The sequence below is a fragment of the Patella vulgata genome, chromosome 7 (genome assembly GCF_932274485.2).
Source record: "Patella vulgata chromosome 7, xgPatVulg1.2, whole genome shotgun sequence".
In the NCBI taxonomy this organism is placed as follows: domain Eukaryota; kingdom Metazoa; phylum Mollusca; class Gastropoda; family Patellidae; genus Patella; species Patella vulgata.
In genome coordinates this window covers 11,323,791-11,343,320 of record NC_065885.2, presented here as the reverse complement: position 1 = coordinate 11,343,320, position 19,530 = coordinate 11,323,791, and the positions used below count along the sequence as shown (strand labels likewise).

At 38.1% G+C, this 19,530-nt stretch overlaps 2 protein-coding genes across 3 annotated transcripts in view; both read left to right on the top strand.

Annotated features, from left to right (window-relative positions):
* The window catches only part of LOC126827884 (protein MON2 homolog), a 115,697-nt gene that overhangs the window by 45,948 nt on the left and 50,219 nt on the right, over window positions 1-19,530 (top strand). The window lies entirely within an intron of this gene.
* Window positions 15,988-19,203, top strand: LOC126827887 (uncharacterized). Of its 2 annotated transcripts, XM_050557457.2 has the most exons (3): window positions 15,988-16,611; window positions 16,855-17,373; window positions 17,581-19,203. In XM_050557457.2, the coding sequence occupies exons 1-3, from the start codon at window positions 16,347-16,349 to the stop codon at window positions 18,585-18,587; spliced, it is 1,791 nt and encodes a 596-aa protein (XP_050413414.1). In that variant the 5' UTR covers window positions 15,988-16,346; the 3' UTR covers window positions 18,588-19,203. The 2 variants fall into 2 exon arrangements, with proteins under 2 accessions (XP_050413414.1, XP_050413415.1); XM_050557458.2 differs by having other exon boundaries at window positions 15,988-17,373.

The window sequence follows — 19,530 nt, the reverse complement described above, 5'->3', positions numbered from 1 at the left end:
ATATACTCATTTATAAGTTATAAGGAGTTGATATATAGTCTACATGTCTCTACTTATTATTCATAGATTTTATCATTCATCTAGTTAAAGTATTGGGTTAATTTGACCCCAAACTGAAAATACCGGACTAATGAAGATGGGCATACAACATTCAGTGTGTTATGATGGAAAGCTTGCCCTGACAGCAATGCTATTCCATCTGTCAAGGGTTCTTGTATTACATGCATGCCAACGTATACACAATTGACCTTGGTTTTGCTTCCCATCATCCTGTCCTGCATCTTCAACAAGGGAAAATCACACTGGAAAATGACGATGAACTTTGGCGGCCAACACTAGAATCGAACTTGGAACTCTCTCTGAGCCACCACGGCCAACTACACTAGGATCGAACTTGGAACTCTCACTGAGCCACCACGGCTAGCTGACCCCTAATTGTAATGTGAACTGCAGTCTGACTATCTCACGATACCGTGGGGGTTGGAACTCTCACTGAGCCACCACGGCTATCTGACCCCTAATTGTAATGTGAACTGCAGTCTGGCTATGTCACGATACTGGGGAGTTGGATGGCCGAATGGTTAGCACGCGCGCGTTGTATCATACGGTCTGTAATTGAGTCAACTGGCGGGGTATCGATTCCCCGGTTGTACGTGACAAGGAGTAGGGTCGCCTGTCCAACCTCGTGGGTTTTCTCCGGTTTCCTCCCACTGCTAAAGACCCCTACGCGCAAGCGAATGATTAAAATAAAATTAAACCATGTGTTAGTCCTGAAATGACCTAGATTGTGTCGAGTGGACGTTAAACCCCATTTCTCTCTCTCTATCTCACGATACTGTACTAATCTGACTAATCTGATCAGACTGGCCTCCAGATTATGGAGAAATCTAATGATATACTATAATTATTAATTCTAAGTATCCTTTCAAATTCTGGAGATTAAACTTTCAAGATATTCAAAATCCCTGAAATTGTGATCATGAGCTTTAGATATTGAATAAGCTTTCAGAAATCGATTAAATTTGTAATTTATGTATCAGAAGAATGAGTTTCAGGATGGTAATGCTCTGCTTTTTCTAGCTATACATATAGGATAATATTTCTTCAGATATGGATACAGAGAGAGAGAGAGAAATAGGGTTTAACATTCACTGGACACAAGCTAGGTCATTTCGGGACTAATATATTTTGCAGTTTTATTTCAATAATTTGCTTGCGCCTATGGGTCTTTAGCAGTGGGAAACCCACGAGGTTGGACCGGCGACCGTATTCCTCATCACGTCAATCTGAATAAAACACAGATCCTATTTTGTTTCGTTTTTATAGTTCAAAATTTCATTTTACTTGTCTCTACTACACTAGGATCTGGAAGAGTTGTTATCATTGACGTGTTCTGAATGATGTGAGAGATTACCCAATGAAATGGTCTGTTACAGCGAGCTTTAGGCATGTTTTGCACGGAACTGTAGATAATCCACTAGTAACATCAATGCTGATTGATTAATCAAATGCCTGACGTCACAGGGTCAAAAGCCGCTCTGACGCAATGCAACCTATTGCTACAACCAGTCAGATCTTCATGTAGTGTAGGCCATCGAAAGTATAAAAAAACCGAAACGAAATATAGATTTGTATTTTAATCAGATTGTCATCATGTACAACCAGGGAAGATATGGATACAGATATTGTATGTCTTCAGTCAGATCATCCTTGTCTCCATGTAAATTTAAATTCCTGACATTCCTAATCAACCCGAATACTGAAAACTACATTTGTTTACTCTGACCAAGGTTAGAGCTGTAATTGCCATCATCTGAAACTTAAAAATAACTACTGATGATGGGAGAGAAAAATACCTAAATAATTTGGTTTACAACAAAAGAATCTTTTTACCATATCTGTTGGAAGGTAAACAATAGAAGCGAATCTCAACTAAAATAACCAGGCTTCAAATTGTAGAAATTTGTGTGAGTTCTGTTCATAATATAGTTACGATCCTCACGACAGTTTCCGGAGTTGTAAATAAACATGAAATTTTACACTGTTAATCAAGGTTAGGCTGGCATGCCTACTAACTACTGGTCATATGTACTATTCATGCCCTTAAACTGACTATTTGCATGGATGACAGACCTTTTGGCTAATGATCAAAATCATATTAAATACAGGTGGTGTTCAGAAACTTAAATTAGTTAAAGAAGCATTATGTAAGATTTAGATAAAGAAATGACAGTTCTTGCAATAAGTTCAAAAATAGATAATGAAAAATGAATATATTGAAAATGTCATTCAAATTACTTTATTCTGGGTAAAATTATGACTGAAGATGTAGCGCAGCTCGTTTATTATCTTGTAACGAGCAACGGTACTCGACAAGCGAGGCTAATTTTCAATTATACATTTCTCAATTATTCATTTTGTCATTAAAATGTTAAAGGAGCTAAATCGCTAATATTTGGGACCTAGAAATTGACAAAAATGTTTTGCAACGCATAATAATGTAATATGAATGCATATAAACTGATTTATATTCAATCATTTCTGTTTTTACATTAATTTCTAATCAGTTATGTTCGGCGAAATATGCCAGAAGTCTCATGTGAATGGCAATCTTTAGCGTCTGGTTTTTCCAGTCTACACCGATGGTATTTATTGCGGATGCTCTCCAGATAAGAATATAGCGTCACCATTTGACTTGGCTTGTGGAATATGTCTAGCCCTGTTCTTTGAGTCCCCTGTTCCAAATGGCGCTGAAACGCATTATGGTACACGATTCGTATACCAATGGTAAAATGTTTATTTTGTCTTAAATATTGGATATCAGAAGCCCATCTTTTCCCTGTAAGATCACAAGACAAATGTTGCTTTAAATTGACAAATAATTCATGTTTTCAATCTCGAAGATTTTAGATGATATTGAGTTAAAGACTTAGCTACTTTAAATCTCGCGGCTGTTCAAATGGTCTAGAGACTTGATTATAGGCTTTTCATGTGAATAGACGTCTAAATAATAATTTATATAACATTTGAAACCAAAATAAAAACCAGCAATTGGCAAATTTGACTTTTATATAGTGCATCTTTAAATTGGGCTGTTTGAAAACCATACAGGAAATAACCAATCATCATGGTGTAAATTACCATGGAATTAAGCATTGAAATTTTTGCTCGTACTAAATGTTCAATTAGCGAAAAAATTATATCTCGCAACACACAGCAGAAACAATTTATAATTATAGCGCTATTGGTGTCATATATTGAACATCATTCAATACGAAACGCATAATGCTGCCACAACATGCACCAATACTAGCTTGACAACTTGACATTTTGAACTGTTCTCATCTCTTACACAAATAATTCAGTTAACCCATTGACTGATTGTACCGTCTGCTAGCGACAGCAAGTTAGGAAATACTAATTATTGCGACTAATTGTTGATTCTCTAAGCAACATTGTGAGATGTGTCTTGCTTGCCGGATTCTGTGTTCGATTGACAGATGAATAAATTCATAAACCTTCTGCCAGCCACAGAGCTGCTCAGGGGAGTGGGAATATGACATTCATACTGTAGAGGAATTTTTCTTTATAAATGATACTTTTACTTAAACATACATTATGCAAGAGCTAAATCTGCCTATTGCAGGACTTTCTTTAGGCCTTAAATGTTATCTAAACTATTAATTAGACATTTATTAACATGACAAGACCATAATCAACTCTCGATGCTATCTGATGGATATGATTTTAAGCAAATTTGAATCCTATCTGCGATTCAGTGGCTGTTTATGATTAACCATAAAAATGGATAATAGAGACAATCAAGGCTACAGTGCTAGTGTTTTTGAATTCAATTTTCACATTTATAATGAGAACTGTCAGCTCTTTATCTAATCTTCCATAATACCCCATTTAAATTAATAATTGTTTTGTTTTTTGGATATTTTAAGGAAAGGATATAAACTTATCAACTGTCTTTACCCCAGAAGGAAGTGAATTAACAAACGATATAATACTAACTATAAAAAATATAATATATCAACAATTGAAATGTTGCGATTTTTGGGGATATGACCATTTTTAAAAAAAAATAACCGATTCAAAGTTTGATTGGTCTCCCAGCTTCGTTTGTGAGAGTTATCATCCTATTTGGGCAAATGTTTGCTACATGCATCAAAGCATGTGTCCGAGAAGAGAAGACATTTTTGAAAAAATTGATTTTTCTTCAAGTCGCCAATATCTTGTAGAACTCTTGTAAAAAATACCACAGACCCAAAACACTCTATCAAAATTATTCTAAGTCAATCTTGTGGGATGTATTTATTTTTACGAGTCCAATAGCTTGTGGAACTCTTGTTGTGAAAAATTCCATACAAATGCCCCCAAATATAAATGTTTGAAAGCTTTTTACAGTTATTACTGGGTCATTTTAGGATTAACATAGGTTTGTCATATTTACTAGGTTTTGTTGTTGGTTTGAGTTTTTCTAAATAAAATCAATGGCCAGTTTACCCATAGTACATGGGACCTTACATCAACCCAAACCCCTTTGCTCTGCTTTCAGTTACCATAATATGTTCACTGAAAATCACAAACACACACACTGTTTCTTGTGCACCCCTTTTTGCAGAGTACCACCTCAAAAATCTACACTTGAAATGTGTATATGATACCTGAACTCGTATCCTCCATGCCCTAAGAGAATCTTTAGCACTTGAAATGTGTACCGCAACTCATATCCTTCAAGCCGTAAGAGAATCTTTAGCACTTGAAATCACAGGCACTTGAAGGGATTAAAATAAAATTTCTTACTACTGCTTGACTATATATTATAGTATATAAAAGGTATTTCAGGCATTTCTTCTGCTATCACCTCACAATACTCACTAGTTCTAACACTTCCCGTCGTTTTTATTGCCAACGAGACCTTATTTGATCATTATTCAGCTTCCGATGTAATTAAATTGGCCATTTCACAGCGTTATTAATTACAAATCAAACTTGAAGGGCTATCACTTACCGAAAACCAATAGTCAAGCAGTAGTAAGAAATTTTATTTTAATCCCTTCAAGTGCCTGTGCTTGAAATGTGTATATGATACCTGAACTCGTATCCTCCATGCCCTAAGAGAATCTTTATAAGCACTTGAAATGTGTACGTGATACCTCAACTCATATCCTCCAAGCCCTAAGAGAATCTTTAGCACTTGGAATATGTACGTGATACCTCAACTTGTATCCTCCATGCCCTAAGAGAATCTTTAGCGCTTGAAATGTGTACATGATACCTCAACCTGTATCCCTCATGCCCTAAGAGAATCTTTAGCGCTTGAAATGTGTAAGTGATACCTCAATTCATATCCTTCAAGCCGTAAGAGAATCTTTAGCACTTGAAATATGTACATGATACCTCAACTCATATCCTTCAAGCCGTAAGAGAATCTTTAGCGCTTGAAATGTGTACATGATACCTCAACTCATATCCTCCAAGCCCTAAGAGAATCTTTAGCGCTTGAAATGTCTAGATGATACCTCAACTTCAATGAAGAGTAAGTGAAAATGCCTGTGTCTGGACAAAATTCTGCTCCCAAGTAACCATAAACATACAAATTACCATCAGCTAGTCTCAAGAATGAATGAAATGGGATTTAAGTCCTATTTTTCATCATCAATTGAGCTAATGAAGACAGGTATGTGCCATGCAGTGTGCTATGAAGGAAATATTACTCAGACAGAAGCACCTAAGTATTTTGCTGATGAGATGTAAAATTCCATTCCAGACCAGGGGCGGATCCAGAGAGGGGGTTTGGGGGGTCGACACCCCCCCCCCCCCCTGCTCAGCTACATATTTTTGTTTGTAAATCAACACTTTTTATGAGAAAAGTTTCTCAGCCGTGTGCTTTATCCTTTATCGTCAGATGTGGGACAGGATGGACACTCAAAGCACGAGATAATGATATAGACATTATGTGATATCACAATTAATGCTTTGCATCCATGAAATTGAATCACAATGTCATTGTATTAATTCATAATAAAAATTGACGTCAAACAAGGTGTTGAATTTCTCAGTTTAAAAAGCTGAATGTGTATGTATATATGCCAAAATGACGATAGAGACAATGCGGGCGGGGGGGGGGGGGGGGGGAGAGAGATACATTGTCTCAGGAACCTGGCAAACCCCCTCCTGCAAAAATTCCTGGATCCGCCCCTGCAAACCCATTTTCTGAAGACATAAGACATATATATCTTTCTGAACTGAGTGAGTTAATCTCAAAAGAACCAAAAACATCGCGTTAACGAGACGTTCAAACCCATTCCACTCCATTCCCATTTGCTGTCGAAAGAACACATATATATACCTGTGTAGAACGTCTGAACCGAGCAACACTTGTTAGGAGTCTCAATTACCTTAATAACATTGTTACTTCTTAATTTGCCAGCTTTAATCAGTTTTAAATCTAATTTAGATAAAAGACATTTATCAAGTTAATCTGAAGACAACAGATGCTTCCAACCATTTTCACAATTATTTTATGTTCGTGGAAAGTTATTCTTGTCTTTAAGTCTGATTGAATTGAAGCTTAACATTCTTTGATGGTGATTGAAATATAAAAATTCAACTTCTGAAACTCGGGGTTAAAAGGTTGAATTGGTATTAGGGAGTGACAACTTCCACATCATTAAATGGATTAGCGACACTACTTTAGCAAATTATCGTCGCTTATGACAGTGACATTTAAGGGATAAACTTGAGCTCATTAACAATATATAAGTTGAATGTCTTACTTTATTTCTGTAGGAATTGCAGTCAGTTCATCTGTATCTGACACAATATACTGAGACACAACAACTTTGTTTACACTTAGATGTGATAAGCGTTCCATTCGCAAAACTATTTCGGGCAACAATTAAAATTTAAGAAATTGGACTGTAAACATTGCTTGGAATTATTCCCAGTCTGATTAAAACACAGATCCTATATTTTATATCGTTTTTTATAGTTCAAAATTTTGTTTTACTTGTCTTTACTACATTAGGATCTGGAAGAGTTATATTACTGGCGTTTTGGTTGAATTGAGGGATAAGTCAATGAAACGGTCTGTTACGGCGACCATGCACGGAACTGTGGGTAAAACACTAGAAACATCAATGCTGATTGATTAATCAATGACTGACATCATAGGTCAAAAGCCACTCGTATGACCCCTGACATGTCCTTCAAGAACAACTTGTCAGATCTTCATGTAGTGTAAGCCATCGAAAAGTGTAAAAAAATGAAACGAAACATAGATCTGTATTTTAATCAGATTGAATCATTCCTGGCATGTTAAATATGGAACTCATCGCAAAAGAGTTAATTTCAGCCCCCATGCATTTTCTCCTGATTAAAATAAATGTGGTTCACTCATTTTTATTTATTATTGTGAATTATGAAAAAAGTCATGGGGGAATTCGTATTTTTCAAGCAACTTAAATTCGGTAACAGTCTCATCGGGAAGTGATTATTTGTATCATTTAAAGATAGACAGCATTGCTTGTATTAAAAATTTGCAAGGAAAAGGGTAAATTCTGATGCATGCACCATAAACTTTTTCTCAGACCACTTCACTTCAGTTTTCCAGACTGGAACTGTTGAATGTAAACTACTGGCATTTATCCACAATTGTCTTACAAGGATCCAGCATATAACATGGCCAGATCACATCTCAGAACAGGAACCGTGGAAGAGAACAAACCTGACAACCATTTATATCCATCAAACAACACAAATGGCCATGGATTAGACATACTTTTCCAAATTCACAATGCAGACGAAAGCTTTGGCATCCAGTAACAAAAACCTGGACATTGAATTATGAAAAATTATTGGTATCTCATGGGGAAAAGCAAAGAAAATCTTTCTGGACTGTAATAGATGAAAGGAGCTAAAGAAGAATAAGATGCATCAATATATGTCTTGTTGTCGCAAGTTCAAAATCAGAAAAGTATGAACAACCCAGAATATATTATCACATCAGTAGGGTAATATGAATTTATTGGCTGAGAAGATATAATATACTATTCAAAAAAAGTAGGGGATATTTGATTTTTAAGTGTTATTAAAGTCACCTAATGAAACTGACGAAGAAACAAATGACAAAATGAAATGAAGTTCACATTCATCGATTTATTCCAAATGATCGTTAGACTAAGTAAGGCACAGACTGACCATTATAAGGGTAAAATGATACCCGGGGTCAAACAGCAAAGTTACCACAGCATCACAACCAAGTCAGTAACGGGTAAATCCTCCTCTGTTTGCCAAACAAGCATTGATCCGACGTGGCATACTCCTAATGAGACGTCTAAGGTCATTTTGGTCCAGATTGTCCCATTCCTGTTGCAATGCAGCAGCAAGTTCTTGGACATTGGCAGGACGTTGTTGACGTTGACGTAACCTCTGACCAAGCATGTCCCAGACATGCTCGATGGGGGAGAGGTTGGGACTCAGTGCTGGCCAAGGTAATGTGGTGATGTTCTGTTGTTGGAGGTAACCTGTAACGATCCTGGCCCTGTGACATCTTGTGTTGTCATCCTGGAAGATGAAACGGCGGCCATGACGTCGTGCGAACAGCACGACATGGACTGCCAAGATGTTGTCCAGGTAGTACTGGCCTGTAACACGCCCTGCAACAACATGTAAAGCCATTCTTCCAGCAACAGTGATGCCTCCCCACACCATAACAGAACCAACCCCAAATCGATCATGTCTGATGACGTTAACGTCTTGGAAGCGCTCGTTTCGACGACGCCACACCCTCCTACGTCTGTCCAAAAAATCAACAGTGAACCTTGACTCATCTGAAAACATCACATTGCTCCAGCGTCGATTATCCCAGTGTTGACGATCCCTACACCAACGACGTCTTGCCTGAATGTGATGATCTCTAAAACAAGGGATCACGCGAGGACGTCGGGCGCGAAGGTGACCCCTATGCAGTCGATTCCGAATCGTCTGGCCACTCACTCTCACACCAGTGTCTGTTTGAAGACGAGCGCTGATCTGATTTGCTGTGATGACACGATTTCTCAAGGCCAAGGTACGGATAAATCGATCCTGGGCTTGAGTTGTCACCCTTGGTCAACCTGAGCATGGTCTGTCCTGTACAGATTGTGTATCACGGTATCTGGACCATAGCCTGCTTATGACAGACTGAGAAACATTCATCGTCCGCGCCACAACCGCCTGTGTTGTGCCGATCTGTAGCATGCCAAGGGCACGTAACCTTTCATTTTGGGTAAGCCGACGCATATCAAAATTTGTTTTCTGGTCACTAAAACAATTAAACTGATGTTTCCACCCTGGAATTCAATGCCACAATGACTGTAACATTCAAAGTCAGAGTCGTGCAAATCTTGGGTTGGACCCCCATGATGATCCCAAGCATCACCTGCATTCCGTGCGGTAGCTATTGGTGCGTTTGGGCGTCACATGTAACTGGAAATGTTTCTTCTGTTAGGTTCTATAGTGACTTTTTTCGTAGTCATTTGCATATTTTAGTATTATGCCCCCAAAATCAAATATTCCCTACTTTTTTTGAATAGTATATATCTTTTATCATGTTGATACAAAGAAAATCTCTCTGGACCATAATAGATGGTAGGAGGTGAAGAAGAATAAGATATGCATCAGTATATGTGTGCTTGTCGAAATTTCAAAATCAAAAAAAGTATGAACAACCTGGAATGTATTATCACATCAGTAGGGTAATATGAATTTATTGGCTGAGAAGATATTTTCCATCATCTTATGCATCTTTAAGCTTCATTTGCAATTCTCTTGTGAGTGTTTTCGTTTTATTCAGAAAAAAGAACCTCAACAATATATTGAACGGCTGTTATTATTTCATGGGGTTATATATTTAAATTAATAACTCATTGGCTGTCACCCATTTCAAATATTATTGGAGTCGCTGACAAGCAGTATTTATGGTAATTAATTACAACCTTTAGTCATTTCCAGCTTGATGAGCTTTCAGATGGACAGGGTTAAACAAATAATGAATTCCTTCATTTTCCTACATCAGATGCCTGTTACAATAAGACAAATGATCTTCTAAGTGAGTAATTGGACACTTAATGGCTATTTAATAGTGTGTTGGAGATTCACACCCTTCCTGGTAATTGTTTAAAGGAATTCTCCACCTTATTTAATTAATAATTAATCAACAAGTGTCCATGTTTGACATAAATGCTTCATCTTCTTCTTATAGGATAGCTGTTTCCGAAAGGAATAACAGAATTTGATTTGTGTTTTGTTCATAATTTTCTTTCCATCTTTAATCAAATTAAATTTGTGGAGGAAGGCACATAATACTTTGCAAATCAGTTTATTTCAACCATCCATGGATAATGGTAATTTGACACCACAAAGTCATAACAATTTGAGCATTAAATGAAAACCATGTAAAGTATCTGTCACTTCTCATAAAGACATATTGGATCAAATCATAATACATATATCGGAGCAGAACACTAGGACGTTAAACCACATTTCATTTCATTTCCTTTCATAATAGATATATTTTTTTCATAATAAAAACATGAGATATAATAAGAAAATTTCATGATTTACTTCTGAATCCAAAGAAATAAAATGGGGTTCAACGTCTTGCTTTTCTGCACCAACTGGGCTTATGAAGACAGGCATACATCATGCAGTATGCTCGGAATGATATTTTGCCCGGACAGCGGCATTTCCCAATCCCAACAGAGGTCCACACATGTACCTCTGTATATTTGTCACATCTAAACACTTTCCGAGTCCTCCGTTTTTCACTACTGGCAAAGGGAAAACCAGGCTGGGATAAGACAAAGACACATACCCCTAGTCCCATACCATACTTGGGCTGTCTGTCAACAATTAGCTCTGCTTGAGAACAGACACTAAGCTAGCTGACCAACATTTTAATTCTCAAATCGACGATTTTATATGAAAATACTAAGTATACTCCACGAATTGTGAGAAGTATTTATTTCGCTTCCATTTAATACAGTAGAAAAGGTTTACTTAGTCTTTGTGTGTATGTTATATGTAGAATGGAGTAAAACTGCATTACAAAATAGTATACTAAATTTTAGATATGGTGGCCATTCAGGGCAGAGATCTATTCTCAAAGTAGTTAGTTCTCTGTGTGCATAATAGTCTTCATCATACTAACTAAACCACCCTGGCTGCACTGAATCCAAAGGGGGGTGGCCGAAAGGTTAGCATGTGCTTGCTGTATCATAAGGCCTGTCATTGAGTCAGCTGGTATGGTTTTGAATCCCTGGTTGCACGTGACAAGGAGTAGGGTCGTCTGTCCAACCTCCGGTTTCCTCGAACTGCTAAAGACCCCTACGCGCAAGCAAATTATTGAAATAAAATTAAACCATATGTTAGTCCCAAAATTACCTCTCTCTCTCTCTCTCTCACTGAATCCAAAGAATACCCAAAAAAAACACCCATAATAGATATTGAGTTATTATTTTTTTACATCTGCAAATATGGACAAGACATGCAATGCCCAGTGAACCTAGAATTTTTAATGTGCAAAATTTTTTTTTTTTATTATTATATAAAGAATGAAATGTCAGGGTTGCTACCACATCCGTTCCAGAAAGCTGCACCTGACAACTGTATTGAGAACATTGGGCTTTGAAAGTCAAGACTGTTGAAGTTAAATGTTAAGAAATGACAGCTAATTGTCTGTTTTATTTTATTATTACTATCATTTTGTAAGGAGATTGAAGTCTGCTACGCTAATGACAGTGGTATTTTATGACTCAGTTTTCCATACAACTGTCCTTTTCTTTTAGAATTAAAATGTCTTATAGGTATATCTGTCAAAATAAGTGTTTCTGTTAGCCATGATCCATTGCAAATTAGATATATGGACCCTGAAAACATTTCAATTTGTCCCATTAATCAAATCTATTAAATTACAACGGCTAGTAAGACATATTCTGTAAGGTTTCATAAATCACTATAATAAAAAAGATAGCAAAATAATCTTCAGGGATTATTTCGTATTTTTGAAGTCGTACTGTTGGGTAGGACTGTAAATTTGTAAGATGTAGAAAGTTTATCATTTTTCTTTTCTTGTGCTCAGGTGAAAATACCTTTGTTTTGATTCTTTGATGTCATAGCAGAAGAGATAATTTTGTTGTGAATAATTCAAAACTTGGTTAATATGTTATCAGTTGTCATGGTTCATCAATAATTGGAACACATGTACTTGATTTGTATTAGATTTGTAGTGAAATGGGTATTCATCGTGCTGCTGAATTTACTCTTTGGATGCAATTCGAGCGACAAAAATTACTGAAATGAGATGATTTTGAGGTTAGGCAATAGTTATTGGTTGTTTTATAATATCTGAAGTACATTTGTCCTGGATTAAAATTATTTTAAATAGCCGTATCTCATTTGTAGCTTGGGGGGTGGATGGCCGAATGGTTAGCACATGCGCGCTGTATCTTAGGCCTGTCATTGAGTCAACGGGCTTGGTTTCGAATCCCCAGTTGTACATGACAAGGAGTAGGGTCACCTGCCCCACCTCGTGTGTTTTCTCCGGGTCCTCCGGTTTCCTCCCACTGCTAGAGACACCTACGCGCAAGCGAATTATTGAAATAAAAAAAAAATTAAACCATATATTTGTCCCGAAATGACCTAGTTTGTGTCAGTGGACTTAAAACCTATTTCACTCCCTCCATCTCTCTCTCTATCTCTCCCTCTCTCTCTCTCTCTCCCTCATTTGTAGCTTGGGGATTATTACCATTACATTAACTATGCTGGGATACTTGCACCCACATAGTTCAATTATATTAAAAATAATTTGCTAGAGTAGGCTTTTTAGCTGTGGGAGAAAAATAGAGGACCAAGAGAAAACCCACGGGGTTGGACAGGTGACCCTGGACAATGAATCAAAACCATGCTACTTGACCAAATGACATACCTTATAATCTAACGCTACGTGTTGAACCATTTGGCCACCCAACCGCCTAATTCATAGCAGCAGACTTGGATTTTGATGAAATGAAATGATCGAAATGAAATGGGGTTTAACGTCCTACTGTTCTGCTCCTAACCTGGGCTAATGAAGACGGGCATACGCCATACAATGTGCTATAAAGGAAATTTTGCCCGGGCAGCGGTGCTACGGCCTACTCTTTTATCGAATTCCAACTGCCAAGGGATCTTTTACGTGCACGCCAACGTGTACACGGGACCTCGGTTTTCTGTCCTTGTCAGGCCCCCCGTCCTGCATCACTGACAAGGGGAAACCACGCCAGAAAATTTGGATGAACTTTCTCGGCCAATGCAGGGATCGAATACCCAACCTCCAGGCTAGCGAGCCAGCGTCTTACCCACTTAGCCTCGTGATCCCCTTGGATTTTGATAACAACATCTCACAACTAATGACAGCTAACGATAGATTATGAATTGACGTAGACCAGCCGTGAAGATAGAAGTTTTTTGGGGTTTTTTACACATTGTGGTTTATTATTTTTTTGTATAGACGTGTTAATTTTCTCCATGATTTCTAACAATGTTTGATAGATTAAAATTTTGATTGAAATATTTATTTTTTCTCTATCCTCTAAATGTAAAACTCTCCCAGTCATATTCCTTCCAGATTATAATACATACAAGATATTTTATTCACAAGTCTATTCACATCCCGTTGAGTCACGATCAGCTACGTCACTGTTTTCATATAATCGTAACACCATAAAACACTTGAAGGAACTCTTCAGTGTTTAAGAGTAAAAATGATATGGAACAAGGATGGCGCAGCTTAAGGCTTTTATTAATTGGACGTTTGGTATTCTTATTCGACAGTTTTGACGGACACGATGATCAATTTATCCTCATTCAAGATATTGTGTTCAATGCCCAAATTCCCTTTAGCATGTAACATGGGGTTCTTACATGGACTTATAATTACATTCAATGTGAAACCCAGTCTCAAAATACTGTGATGAGGGCTGTACACAGATATGAAGAGATCGTGGATGGCCTTTCTATCAATTTTCTAGTCTTACAGAATTTGACTCCTGCAGCAAACAAGAACTTCTGAGGCATATATATATACACATAGCATTAACTGCATTGTTAGATATTGACCACATATTTTTTGATTAATAAAAGTGGTCTCAGGCTATGTTTTAGAGTAATATTAAAAAAGAGCTTTGTCAGTGATCCATTCCATCATGTCATATGGCAGGCAAATGTGATAAAGTTGGGAAGAAATGGGATAAAGGTTGAATTCAACAAAATTAGGCAGACGGTATCAAACATATAGCAGTCTATATAGTTCCAGGCCCTCATTAAAGATACATTATGGGAGATTCGGTAACGAGTTGGCAGTTCTCACTATGATAGTTAAAAACTAGATAATGTAAAGGCAATTTGGTGAAAATTTCATTCAAATTGATCAACCATAAACCGAGAACTAAGCGACTGAAATTTCTATAAGCCACGGTCATCATTACTAAATTCAGTACGATAAACAGCATAGTCTCGATTATCCATTTAATCCTTTAATCGAGAAGGAAAGTTATGCAGTAAATCTGCTTACAATCCACTAAAGATCACAGGCTAGAGTTGATTATGGCCTGGATAGGATAATTAATGTCCAATTAATAATTTAGATAACATTTCAGGCCTAAAGAAAGACCTGAAATAGGCAGATTTAGCTCTTGCATAATGTATGTTTAAGTACCTTTTCAAATGTGATTAAGTTGTGAAGAAATTGGGATAGTTCTCAGAAAAATAAAGGTTGAATTCAACAAAATTATTTAAAGATACATAATATGGGAGATTAGATAAAGCGCTGTCAGTTCTCACTAAAATAATTGATTCCATCTGAACCGAGAATTTAGCGATTGAATTTAAGGCCTAGCTTCGATCATTATTACTAAAGTCGGTACAATAAAAAACATAGTCTCGGGTATCCATTTTTTTGATTTAATCATGAATGAGCGTTGAGTAGCAGTTCTGATTCAAATCCAATAAACATCGCAGGCTAGCAATGACATCAAGAGTTGATTATGGTCTGGATAAGTTAATTAATGTCTAATTAATAATTTAGATAACATTTCAGTCCTATAAAAGACCTGCAGTAGGCAGATTTAGCTCTTGCATAATTTCTAATTAATTGATTAAATAACATTTAAGGCCTAAAGAAAGACCTGCAATAGGCAGATTTAGCTCTTGCATAATGTATGTTGAAGACAGTATCGAAAATATAGAGGTATAGTTCCAGATCCTCACTAAGTACCTTTTCAAATGGGGTTTGAGATTACAATGTACCAACCAGCTACTATTAACAAATCATGATGAATAATGCAGTGATAAAATATATTGACCCAAAATACAAGCCTGTTCAGTTTATCCAAGCTTTAAGCATCTACATCCTCCTGCGGTGATATTGCAGACAAGTACCTTGGAGAATTATATACAAGCCTGATCTGACCCGTGTTTATTTTATGAAAAAAAAAAAGTATTGTCATCTTGAAGTAACATGAAATCCAAGTAATGCTGTCATTTAAATCCCCATACTCATTAAAGCTATGCGCTGGTTAGTACAAGGAGAGTTGGATGGCCAAATGGTTAATGCATATATGTGGTGTAACATAAGGTGTCACTGAGTCAACTGGCGTGGTTTCGTTTCCCCAGTTGTACGTTACTAGGAGTTTTTCTTCGGGGCCTCCGCTTTCCTCCCACTGCTAAAGACCCCTATGCACCAGCGAATTATTTAAATAGAATTGAACGATATATTAGTTCCAAAATGACCTAGTTTGTGTCCAGTGGAGGTTAAACCTCATTTATCCCTTTCTCTCTCTCTGGTTAGTACAACTTTATTCTGAACATTTCCATGCACTCAGGATTCACTTACTCATGGTCAATACACCTTCTTTAGGAGCGCATGAAGTTAAAATGTATTTATTATGGGCCGGTCACACAGGCTTCCGCGAGTTGATCACGTGTAATTTTGCTATAAATTTTGCAAATTTTTTCTACACGCGGTGAAAATCAACCAATTTGTCTCAGACATGCTGGACACGCGAATGACAAGTGGACCACACGCGCGCGTGTGCATCGCGTGTCCACCACGAGTCCTCCGTGTGTGAGCGCTTGTGGTCAGAAAATGGGGTCACACGCAGCGCGTGTGTATCACTTGTGCTCCACATGTGCTCCGCGTGTGAATCACGTGCCGATCACTTGTGCTCCGCTTGCCGCCCGCGTGTATAAAAGCCGCCGCGTCCGGTGTTCTGGATCAGTATCGATCAATATTCCGTAGAGTAAAGATCAAAATCATGGCACCGAAATCAAAGAAGGGCAACTCCACGCCCAAGAAGATGAAGAGGCAAGCAAGGCCCAGGCCGAAGGCAAAAGTCTCGGAGCCTGAAACTGCTACCGAGGAGGTGGAGAGCAGCACCCCCGAGCCCCCCCAGGGCAGCAAGAACAGGCAGTCCAAGAAGATGGGCATAAAGGTGACGGCTCGTGTACATGCTGCTGCTGCCGCTGCTGGTGTCCCTGGTTCCAATGGCAGTGGAGAAGAGGACGAGCTTCTTCCTGATGGTAAGTACAATTTATGTAACATGTTTTTGATTTTTTATTTGGAAATACTCGTTACTAGTATAACGTGACGTGTTCAAAATTTATTTTATTTAAATATTCGTTTACGTGGCTGTCAGAAAGTATTCAAATTTATTTATTTCAATTTTATTTATGCTGAAGTGTTCATTTGATATGTATGTTTTTCAACATTCCTTACTATTTATTAAAAATACCTTTATTTTCTCTTTTCATTTTGTACAACAGTTGCAAACACTCCAGTCAGCACGAGTGGTCCTTCTAAGAGCACTGCCACTATGCCCGTCGCCACTCAGGCTGAGCCACAGCTTGTGCCACTGGAGAACCCTGCCTCACCTTCGTCACCTGCGTCACATGACCCCACACCCGAAGTTCTGGTGCGAGAGGAGCCTGTGGAGGAGCAGAAAGAGGCTGATGGTCATGCCAAGGGCAAGGGCAAGAAGCCGAGAAAGCCAAGAGGTCCCAAGAAGGAGTGGAAGTTGCCACCTGACACAGAACAGGATCTGGTTGAGTGGATGCGAGACAGAAGTTACTTGTGGATGCGCAGTCAACGTGACTACAAGAAAAAGACAGAAGCCTGGGAAGCTAAAGCAAAAGAAATTGGTATCTCGACTGACTACCTCGGGCACTGGTGGAAGAACTTGAAGGACTGGTACGTCAGGCTGATCAAGGTTGCCAGTGGCCAGGAGCGCAAGCTTCTCACCGACAGGGACAAGTGGGTGCTGAATAATATTTCCTTCTACAAAGGTCAGTACATATGTTGATAATTATTTCAAACATTTCCATTTTTCAAAAGCATTTTTGTACATTTAATTTTAAAATTTAAAACATAATAATTACTACGATTTAGTGTAATGATTATTCAGAAATTCACTTGTCCCTAATAACAGTCCTTTAATATTGTTCAGAAAAATTTGAATGCAAAACACTTAACAAACGTTTACCTTCTTTCAGCTGCCATACCTGATGAAGAATCTGACACTGTCATGCAGATCCGACGTACTGCTGCTGCTGGCTCTACTACTGGTTCTGCCGCTGGTTCTGCCTCCACGTCCACAGCAAGACCCCCTCTGCTATCCTTGGATGACCCAGCTGAGACGGAGAGACAGTCAGGCAATGTGCTCGAAGACCTCGAGAGGGAGGCAGCAGAGCTCGGATCAGTCAACTCTAGTTTCCAGCACAGGAAGAGGAGGAGGAAGGAGGACGAGGCGGAGAGCTGGATGCCCGAACTTCGTAAAAATCTTCAGACCAACCAAACACTCCTTGCAAAGCTGATGGAAAAAATGCTCGAGGACAAGGAGAGGGAGAAGAGCCAGCGTGAACCCTTCATAAGCTATGTCACCCAGACTCTCAGGTCTTGCAGTCTTCAAGACTTCAACAATGTCAAAGAGCTCATATCGGATATACTGAAACAGATAAAGGCTCAATCTGAAAGACCCTCAGCTTCCACTTCGGCTCCTCCAACTTGCACAGCCGCCTCCTTTGGGCAGTATCATCAGTACCATCAACAGTACCCTCAGCATCAGCAGTACTTCCAGACACAGCCCAACTATTATGCCTGGCAGCATGGTGTAGGGGGAGGAGGGGGAGGATACCAACAGCAGCAGCAGTACCCTGGGCAGCAAGAGCTTCAACAACCCAACCTCAGTACTCCTCGTCAACACACAGCATCTTCAGAATCGATGTCCAGAGCACAGAGCACTGCCCTAGGTGGGGATTGGTCGTTCAACATGGAGCAGAGCAACTTCGGCCGTGTTTCACAAGACAGTATGAACACCCCACCATTCTCGACAGTGTCACCAGCAACTCACCGACCTCCCATTCTGGCATCTGCAGCTTTGGGTGCACCACCATCCTTGTCAACACCACCAGCCGTGGAACCAACAGCAGTTGAGAGTGACACTCAGTCTGTGGCTACTCAGGGAACTCGTGACAGTTACAGTGAGGATGAGGATGCATGAAGGTTTCATGTTACACTGACAGTTGTATTTTGTTGTGTTGGGATGTGGTGCATGGTGCTACAGTGACATTCCTTGAACTGATGTATTTTGTATTTTGTTTTTGCCATAGCATGGATTGCTAGCAGTGACTTTCTTTTATTTCACTTGTTATACACGTGATACGTGATAATAAAATTGTTGAACTGTTACTAATTGTTTTTCGTGAATAAATTGAACTTTGTGAAATGGTTTAAGAAATGAAATTAAAATTTGTCGAGTTTACGGCGTGATGAACGTCGGGGAAAAGTGCACTTATTTGTATAACGCACGCCGTAAACTCGACAAATTTAATTTCATTTCTTGTAATTACAACTCAACAAATTTCATTTGATTTTATCGATTTATAGCGAACAAAACTAGTAAAATTACTCCGTAGAAAAGTAGTCCGTTTGCAAAACCTTGTTCATCGCCCAATGAACTTGGATTGTATGTTGCATCTCAGTCAATCAGAAAATAGTATTTGCACCATGTGACTTAGAAGTTGTAATTATAATAAAATGAAAGTGGGAGAATATTGCAACAAAAATGTATTTCAAATGTCAAAAATAAAAGTTGAATAAATACTTTATGTAACTTCTTTTCTTTGTCATTTCAAATATTTTTATTCCAATAATCTTTCATTTTTATTTTATAACCATATTATTGAATGGCAACAAATGTAACAATACATTGAAAATAATAAATTTTAAAATTATTGCAATAAAATAAAATTACATCTCAAATGAAAAGAAATAAAAGTGAGTTTAGGACTAAAGGTCCTAAGCTTACTTTTATTTTTTTCAAATTTGAAATGTACTTTATTTTATTGCAGGATTTTTTTCATTTATTTTATTATATAATAGTTTTATCAAAGTTTTATTGCCACAAATGCTGCCCCCCCCCCCCCCAAACACATACTGCCACA